Source organism: Solanum dulcamara, chromosome 10, assembly GCF_947179165.1.
Source record: "Solanum dulcamara chromosome 10, daSolDulc1.2, whole genome shotgun sequence".
NCBI classification, from domain to species: Eukaryota; Viridiplantae; Streptophyta; class Magnoliopsida; order Solanales; family Solanaceae; genus Solanum; species Solanum dulcamara.
Genome location: NC_077246.1, coordinates 57,779,836 through 57,789,354, shown reverse-complemented (window position 1 = coordinate 57,789,354; position 9,519 = coordinate 57,779,836). Strand labels below are relative to the sequence as shown.

General features: G+C 33.7%; 1 protein-coding gene across 4 annotated transcripts; it reads right to left on the bottom strand.

The window, feature by feature from the left end:
• Positions 1–5,226: 5,226 nt before the first annotated feature.
• Positions 5,227–9,271, bottom strand: LOC129871384 (transcription factor bHLH49-like). 4 transcript variants are annotated; one of them, XM_055946286.1, is made up of 10 exons: positions 9,234–9,250; positions 8,857–8,943; positions 7,343–8,259; positions 7,037–7,264; positions 6,882–6,947; positions 6,703–6,771; positions 6,358–6,429; positions 6,060–6,263; positions 5,857–5,944; positions 5,227–5,771 (listed from the first exon to the last, which is right to left on the bottom strand). In XM_055946286.1, exons 3-10 carry the CDS (start codon positions 8,177–8,179, stop codon positions 5,734–5,736), a joined length of 1,602 nt encoding a protein of 533 aa, XP_055802261.1. In that variant the 5' UTR covers positions 8,180–8,259; positions 8,857–8,943; positions 9,234–9,250; the 3' UTR covers positions 5,227–5,733. The 4 variants fall into 4 exon arrangements, with proteins under 4 accessions (XP_055802261.1, XP_055802263.1, XP_055802264.1 ...); XM_055946288.1 differs by lacking the exon at positions 8,857–8,943 and having other exon boundaries at positions 9,234–9,271; XM_055946289.1 differs by lacking the exon at positions 8,857–8,943 and having other exon boundaries at positions 7,343–8,226; positions 9,234–9,263.
• Positions 9,272–9,519: the final 248 nt, after the last annotated feature.

The following is a 9,519-nucleotide window of genomic DNA, read 5'->3' as shown; positions in this document are numbered from 1 at the left end:
TTTTGTTTTGCAACACTGTCAGGAGGGTATTTCCCTTTAATTGTTTCTCTAGCAACATTATGAAGAGGAATTTGATACTCAACCTCTGTCAGCTCTTTAATTTAAGAAGGTCTAATTCTTCATTGTTATTTTTAGTCACCACTAGATATGTATCAACTTTCAAGTCTTTAGGCCTACACTATTCGTGCATCACTATCTGATTTTTCATGTCTTGATCACCCTTCCTTCTTACACCTGCTTCTGATTGTCGCTATTTGTGAGTTTCTCCTATCACATTATCAAATTTCTCATCAAATGCTCCCTTAGATAGTGTTACCCTAAATGTATCACCTTTCATATTATTTGTTCTATGCATTTGTCTAATTCTCTATGTCTTCTTTGTACAGGTGTTGTTATTGATTTTCCTTGTTCAATTTCAACTACTCCATCTGAATATTGCTGCTAGAGACATTCTTTTATCACCTTATCAGAATTTCCATCTCCTGCTCCATTTGTTTATGTAGTAATGATGTTTTCTTGCCTATTGTTGTTTCATGATTTTCCATTACCCTCCCCCGTGTTGTTAGCAAATGTTTGTTATATGCACTCTTTTGTAGATGAGTATTTCTAGCCACCTTTCTTACTGGATTCCTGCCTATCATTTTGCATCATCTTCTATTCAACCCTCTTATTCTCGACTATCTTTCTTCCCGCCCCCTCTTCACCTTGTTCTTCCACTGTGTTCACATCAGTAAGTGCACCAAAGGCATTGCCTGAAGTAACCTTTATGACAACTATAGAGGTTTGAGCTTGAGAGCTTTCACCAAATTGATCATTTCTGGGAAATCTCTTACTAGTGGGGTTCCAGTAGCTCAAAACCATCCTTCTCCTTCTTATTGTAACAAATTTGCTTATTTCCACCGTCTTCTCAACACTATTATCTATAGGTTTTCTATTTTAACGGATTTCTTAAGTTCAGAGTATAATATTCTATATTCATTTTATACATGATCCTGAATTTTACAATTCATGCAATGCTTAGGCATCATATTATAATGTACTTTTACATGTCATAGCTCAGATTCTTTTGTATGCTCATTAACAATCTCCATTATCATATGCTTAGAAAAATCGAATAATAGATCAACCTGCACTTAGATCCTAGCACAACTAGATCTAGTATTATTGATAATGTCCACGTCAAGGTGAAAGGGCTTTCCAACTGTAGAAGCAATAGAAAACAGATCCTCTTTCACAAAATAAGTCAGCTTAAAATAGAAAAAGAGATCCATGCCATAACTTGAGTCATTTCTTTATCCACCTTAAACTTAGCATCATAAATTAGATGTCTCATAGAATAAGAGTATCTGTCCTAAGCCAATATTTAGTAGATTTTTTTTGACATCAAATTGAAAAAATATTCCTATTGATCAAGATGAATTAATTCTTGTTTCTTAACAATTCAATCTTGTAGTCACCTTTTGATATTACATTGTCTAGAAATTAAAGTCCTAAGTTCATCTAATTCTAGCCATCCATACGAAAACTTATCAGCCACTGCAAATTGTAGGTTTTCTATAATGTTCATATGATCAACTTCTTCTTCAGTCCACACTATTCTTAAAACTTCATTGGTATAAGATATTGTCTTAACTAGAATAGGCTCCACTCCAGCAAGATGAACATACTTCTGGATTTGCGCTTTGAGAAAATTAGCATATTTATCAATCTCAGAACTCTTTTCAGTAAGCAAACCAATAGGCATGATAGTCAAAATAGGGTTACTATCTTGATGATATATAGGGGAATTATTATAGGAAGAAAAATTGAAATCTCATAACAAATTCGATTGGTCAACCCCAAGAACAGGCTGACCAGTGGTTGTATTGGCCATAGTCAACGATTAGGTCAACGTAGTTGGTCGAAAACAGTAGCTCATCAAGCTCTCAAATTGATTTTCAAAACTCGATATATCTTTGATTTCAAGTGCTTGATTCGGATTATTAGAAAGGATGAACTGAATTATATTTAGTGTTTACCTGTTATTATATAATGAATGAAGAAATCAAACAAGTTTTTTTGGATTAATCAAACTTTCTTGATCCCATGAACCCAATGAATATGTTATTCTTCATCTAACAGAAGTTATATTTGGTAAGAAATCCTAATCAGATACAATAATCGTGATTTATAAGATTATTTTCTATTTTAATAACTAAAATTACTGTTGATTTCATTAATTAAATTCAAAATCTAATTTATATACAAAAAATCAAATTTCCAGCAAGATATACAAACAGATTCATGCATAGCTAATAAAACTATATCTACATTATGTAATTAAGTGTAATACCCTATTCTTATATAAGGCCATATGTGCCACCTATGTGTTTTTAAAAAAAAAAAGGAAAAGAAACGAGACCTAGAGGCCGTTTAGATAGGCTTATAAGCTATTTTTAGCTTTTTTTGAGTGTTTGGCTGCCCAACTTAAAATTATTTTGTGCTTAAAATAAGCCCCAATAAATAGTTAAGTTTATTTGAATGAATTTATTTTAAGCAGTTTATAAGTTGACAACAGCTTATAAGTCAAAAATAAAAAGTTGGCTTGCACCTACTTTTTTAAAAAAACTTATAAACAGTTTTCAACTTATAAGTTGCTTAAAAATAAGTCAATTCAAACAGGCTATTATTGCTTCTAAGAAAAAAAAGGGATTTTTAAAGAAAGAATGGGTTGTAGCCCATTACACGTGCAAGGGCTTTAGTTGTCTATGGAATTCTTTCAATTTTCCCACCATTTATGCATCAGAAAGTTAAAAAAAAAAAGAGAGAAGAGAAGAGAAGATACATACATAAAGTTACTTCTTCTTGCAAACGAAGAAGAAAAAAATGGGATAGCTTTAATTCTAAACTAAAAAGAAAAACAAAAGAGGAAGGTAAGTTTCTGAACTTGATTTATAGATTTGATTTGTATATTTGGCTATAGATTTGGGGGTTGAGAGTATAAGAAATAGGGTTTAGAAGAAATAGAAGAAATTATTAAAATTTCATGATTGAATGATTATAATTGATGATTAAACTATAAAACTCTTGTATTTTGATTTGTACTAAAGAGAAGAGGTTGAGCGGATAGGTTTTTTTTTGGTCTAATTTAGTGGGAAATAATCAATATTTGGCTGGTGCGTGATTTGAAGAAACAATTATATATAATTTGGTAGATTGAGAGTCAATTCTTAAACCTTGAGGGCTGGGTATTTAAAGTATGAAGTAGTCTAAACGAAAATGTTAATACAAGATCAATATGACGTGATTATAGATTGATTGAAGAGAGCCATTCGAATTTGCTTGAGGTGACAAATTTGGTACTTCGACACGAGTACTGTGAGTAGTAGTTTACCACAATTTGTGTGTTTTTATAACTTTCATGATTTATACATGATTTATAAGTGAATGTGTTATCGAATGTTTTGAATTTGCATGTGAGACAAGTCTTTTACTTGATATGATACTGAAAAAGATATTTGAGATGAGTTCAGTTTTATAAGACATGTTTATTGATAATTGAGAAATGATTACCGTTATCGAAAGAATTTAACATTTGCTTGAGAAATAGTATTTTGACATGTATTCTTTTTGTTAAAGTTTTATACAATATGATTCAATAAGAACTTAAATGCCTTGTACTATTTTGGAAATGCTTCTACAGTTTATAAAGAAAAAATATAAATGAGAGTAGACCTTGATAGATTCCTAGCTAACGACGGGTTCGTTAGACCTGGTGCACCTTATATTTATAGATTATCGATATATCCCTCCCTAGTGGGAAGATAGAACTAGCATACCGTTACCGATACCCCTCGAGTAGGGATCTATTGGTATGAATATTTGACTCCTTTATGAGGAGTTTATTGTTATTGATTACTTCTTAAAGAAGAAGGACACACTGATTAGATGATTCATTCTTTGAACTTCCCAAATACAAGGTTTGATATGAAAGTGTTTTTCTAATTTTAATATTAAATGTTTACATTGATTTCACTTACATGAGACAAATAAGATGGAATATTGTTATCGTTTTTCTTAAAGGGCATTTATTTTATGATTTTGATTATCATACTAGCATGTTTTCTGACTTGTCCCTCATTAAAACGGTTGTGGTTAAGTTACTCACTAAGCTAGCGTCTCACTCCCCGCTAAATACTTTTACAGTGAACACAGGTGACGTTGGCAAGGACTTCATTAATTAGAGCTAACGAGTTGAAAATTCATGGTGAGATCCGCACTTGTTCGCATGGGCATCAAGTTTAGTAAATTGTTATGGCCTTTTATTTTAATCTTAGAGTCGCTCCATTTGTCATTTTCTTATAAGTGTTATGAGTATTATTTCGTATTGTAATCATGTGACTAGTTTTAGACTTCTTTCTGTATATGGAGGTGAGTTGGTGCTATTGCGTGGAGACTGGATTGTTAATGGATTTGATGTTTTGATTTAGAGATTGTTGATTGTTTCGTGAATTTCTGAGATAGGGAAAAATTTGGATATGCCCAAAAATAAGAGAAATTCTGCTCGATTTTCTGTAGATTTTGATTAAGGCTTGCTTTTGAAATTTTTCCCCCTTAACATCGGTCATGATCGAGAATTGGGTCGTGACATTAAGCGAACCATAACTAAAGAGACTCATTATATTTCAACTTTTAGCTATTTATGAACTTTTCACATAAAAAAACACAATCCATCTTTAAGTCATAAAATAGGTTTAGATTGAGTCAGGATAAAAAAAAAGGAATTGAAATTTTTGATTGGGTAGGGTCCAAAAAAGTTTTTAAAAAAAATAGATGAAATAAAGTTAAAGTTACTTGACATTATTTTTTAAAAAAAAAAAAGACACCATTTTGGTCTGTATTTTTAAAATTAGGTTTGTTAACTAAAAAAGTAAATATTCATCATTTATTAGACGCAAAAGCATGTATGCATCATTGGTAAAGAGCAAAGTATATATGCACTACTTTTTTAACGAAAGTATATCAATTCTAAATCACAAAATCTAAAGAGTATATTTGCCTATTTTCCCAACTTTCATAATCTTATCAACTCAGCAATTTAGTCCAGTTGTGTTTGAAAGCCCCATGGCCCTCATTCATTGATTGATGTGATAATGTAGGTCTCTAGCTAGTAGCAGAAAGATCTTTCTAGCATATAGTTAGCTGTAATATAGGAGACAAAGATAGCAATGACAAGACTTGAAGAGATAAGTCAATAATATCATGATCATTAGTTAATTTTCTTTCCAGGAAATTAGAAAAGTTATTATGGAGAGAATCATTTGGAAGAAAAGAATGTAACCTCATTCCTCCCCCTCAAGCACACTTTCAAGTTCTTCCTGATAGAATGAACAAGAATATACCCTTTCTCCCAGTGATTCAAGACTTGAGACCGAACCGCAATACCTATTTTCCTTGTACATATGTCCGGACAATGCATACTTTGATCGACCCTCGTTTGATGTTGTACATGAAATTGTGTCTTGCGGTATAAGTTGTTACTTTATTCGTAGCCAAATTATATAGCATTCGAAGAAAAGGTGGTCGCGCCCACCATAAACACCCTCTTCTTGGACTAGCTGTACAATTAGAAGTAGAACTTCTTCATATGGAGTGCCTTGTGAAATAGGAATAGCTCTTCACCGTGACGTCTTCCCAAATGTTCCACATACCCAACAAACAGGAAGTGTAAAGCAGTTGATATCTAAAACAAGTTTAAGGTTCTTCTTTCATCTGGGCTGATGGCAGAGAACCTTCAAAAGTATGCAGAATTTTGTAATTATTAAAGGAGAAGATGCTAATTTGCAATTAAAATATGACGAGGAGCATATATAATACCACTTAAATCTCGACTATGAAGGGGAGAACTCGTACTGAGACCCATCTCGACAACATTATGTAGGTCATCATCCCATATATTAGGTAACTGAATACAATTAGTAAGTCTAATAGTTAGATTGTAGAGTACGGCTATTTATGCTGTTGTGGTAAAACAAACATTCACAATTCACTACATGAAGTAAATAAACTCAGAATGTTACCTGTGATGAGGACTCTTTGTAGCCACCACTTGTAACAGCTAAACAGGGATAGATAGATCTAAGAAATGCATCGGTGGAGTTTCCCAAACCAGGAAGACCTGACTGAAGCAGGCCTGATTGCAGTTGATGGGGGGACTGATATGGCACTGTAATATCAGGAGCAAAGGCAAGAGAGGATGAAGGACCCACTCGTGAACGCAGAATCTACAAGAAGTGAAAGAATGGTTTCTTTAGAAACTAGAAACTATGCACCATGTTCTACTTCATGTAACTCCCAGGAAAATGCACTGGTTCTTACATCCTTTGCAAGGAGCGCATCAATATTAAAATCCAACTGCGGCTTTATCGTCGCAAGCTTCATTGAGAGGAACTGAGAGAACAGGAAGTCCAGTCATTCTCAAACACATGTACTTTTAAGAGGCCATCAAAAGAGGATTCTTCTGTTTTAAGCAAAACTTTTAGGTGCACATGATTTTGCAAGAAACTAGCATCACCAATAAAACTAATCATATAGTAGTGATTCAGAAATCAGAAATCAATGAAGCATTTTGTGGACAGTAGATGCATGTGAATTACATTTTAACACTAGGCATGATATGGCAACACCAAAAAAGGAATAAGTTATTAGGAGTAAATAGCATACCTCAACCTGTCTTTGAAGAGATTGTACATAATTAATGATTTCATCCAGCATTACTGCTTTCCCCGTGACCTGCAAAATCACCGGCTCTCGCTCAGGATACATTAATAATAGATACTTATTGTTATGATGGATGTTTTACAGAAAAACTGTTTACTGAAAAATAATACAACAAAAGTAACCTTGTTGCAACCAGGTACAAGATCCTGAAGAAATTTCATCCGTTCGCTGATCTTCTCCCTCCTTAGCTGTATTAAAATAAAAGTAAGCCAAATCTGAAAGAACTACAAGTGAGATCTCACTACAACTTGTAAAGCTTCTATTTTTGGAGTCTTACTCTTTCTGCAAGACTATGGCTATTTGTTGCCTGGCCTCTTCGAGCTCGGATGTGTATGTATTCTTCTTTAGGTGGATCCTCTGATTTAGACTCCTGTTTACCATTTTTTCCACCAGGCCTGCAGGCAGTGGAATTCAAGTTTTGCTCTCCCTTCTGAGTTACTGCTTGATCTTTTGGTAGTTCAGCTGGTTGTTGTTGTGCTCCAGTCATTTGATCAAATCCTGTATCCTGAAAAAATGACAAGAAACTTTAATATAGAAGAACTTGCACAGAACAATATAAACAATTTATACAAGCAAGTTTTACCTGACCACTTCTTTTCCTTTTCCTTGAGCCAAGGCCCCTAGTAGAAGAATCCTTACCCTCCACTTCTTCTTGATGTCCATTACATTCAGTCTCATCAGACTCATTTTCAGAGATGCCAACACATTCCTTTGCTTCATCCTTAGACCTAACAAAGCTTATATTTTTCTCATTCTTGAGGGAACTTCTATCTGTGGGCTCATGTTCAAGAGGTAAAGAAACATCCTCAGAACATTCAACTGCATTTCTCATGTGCTGCTTTGGACTGATTGCAGTAGAAGGAGACTGTAATCCGTTACTGGCAAAAACCTCTTGTGGCAGTCGGAAGGCCAGTCCGTTGTGATACACATTAGAAGAATTAGGGATGATAAAAGGGTTCATCATATCACCAACTTTTCCTCCACTAAAGCATGAACATCTTGCAGCTCTCTCAATAAAGCCAGAATCAGCTGGCAACTGAGTTAAGCTTTGAGGAAGCATACCAGTCATAGGGGGTATAAACGTGTCGCCTTTCGACATTGCATTTGGTTTAGTCCAACTCATACCATGCATTCTATTAACACCAGCTCCCAGAGGATCCAAGCCAATTGCTGAAGTTCCCAGTGCATTTGTAGTGCCAGGATTCATTTGAATATTTGTACCACATAAGCCTAAGTTTGATGAAATGATAGTATTATCCCAACCACCAGCACAGAACGTATCGATCATTCGGCTGGATGCATTTGTCAGATTGCTGCCGTTTAATTGCCAATCTGAGGACATATTTGGTGATTGGAAGTTCATCATAGAATCTTCACTCCTCTTTTCTAGCTCAGCATCATCCTTGCTAACCATATCCATCCTTTGAAAGTCTAGGAAATCCACCAGACTCAAAGAACAAGTTTCTCCTTCACCACAGATTTGAATATCAAGAAGATAACCTATATAGGAACAAGAATTTGGCTACTTCACAAGATCCTCACTGTTCTGTATTTGAAAATCTTATCAAACACACAATCATACAGGTGAAGAAATTGGACCAACTGTAGTTCATGTACCATTCCTCAACATCTTCTCAAAATTTCTAGTTCAACAAGATGGAAAAAAAGTCTGCTCCCTAGAAAATCAACTAGTCCAGGAAGGGGCCGCAGCCGTGTGGTGTATCAAATCAACTAAGAATTTAACACAAATAAGTCAAAGCTAACCACTTCAAACAGCTGGAACATACATCACAGCAGTTAAAAACACAGAATGGAAAAAAGAAAATGCAGGGATCATGGAAATTGAAAAAAATCAAGAACTCAAAATATATTCAAACTGGCATTATTTCAAAGCATAACAGAGAAACACCACAATCCCCAACAACATTATTATTCAAGAAAACACATTCCCAGTTCAATAAAGACGAAAGACATTGAATTGAGCATCATAAATGATCATATTAAAACCCTAGTCAGAATGGACACAGACCCACATACCTAAGCTTAGCTCTGAAACAGAAAATGACCTGACTAAAAATGGGAAAGAAGAAAAAATACCTCATTTCAGATTGTGTGCTACTTTTGGAACTCTGTACACCATTTTTTATTTTTATTTTTGAATTTGCTAATGTCCAAAACTGTTATCTACGGTGAAGAAAACAGTAGAAAGATATAAATAACTCTGCTTAACAACCATAGTCAAAGACATCAGAACTACAAATACAAGGAAATGGGAACCAACAAACTAACATAGTTTGTGGTGTGGAACCGTCATTCTACCAGGAGCTTCATTTCCCAATAGATTTTGTAGTATGCGAATTCAAAATTTAATTCGCAAACTTCAAATACAAATAAAAAACCAAAAAAAAATACAAGAAAATGGGTAGTATTTATTTGAAGTAAAAATAAATAGGAAAAGGAAAGCTTGCATTTACCAACGCCTACATCAAAAACAGTCTTGCTGATTAACCACCGCCACTGCTACTCTTAAAAAATTGAACAAATATACTACTTCATTCTACACTTTTTAATTATCATGATAAGATTTTACATATTTTAATTTTATTTTTTTTTAATTCTAAAATAATTAATATTAAGTGCAAATTATAACAAAATAATTAATTATATTTTATTATTTAAATTAAAAATTATTTTAAAATAAATATTTTTAATATACATGACAATTAATATAAGAGGGAGGAAATATTAAAATCACTAGCT

Coding starts and splice junctions, on each gene's coding strand:
- LOC129871384 (XM_055946288.1), bottom strand. CDS start 8,179: ATGGATATGGTTAGCAAGGATGATGCTGAGCTAGAAAAGAGGAGTGAA. Junction 6,948..7,036: donor GCCATAGTCTTGCAGAAAGA/GTAAGACTCCAA, acceptor ATTTTAATACAG/CTAAGGAGGGAGAAGATCAG. Junction 5,945..6,059: donor ACAAAGAGTCCTCATCACAG/GTAACATTCTGA, acceptor AATTGTATTCAG/TTACCTAATATATGGGATGA.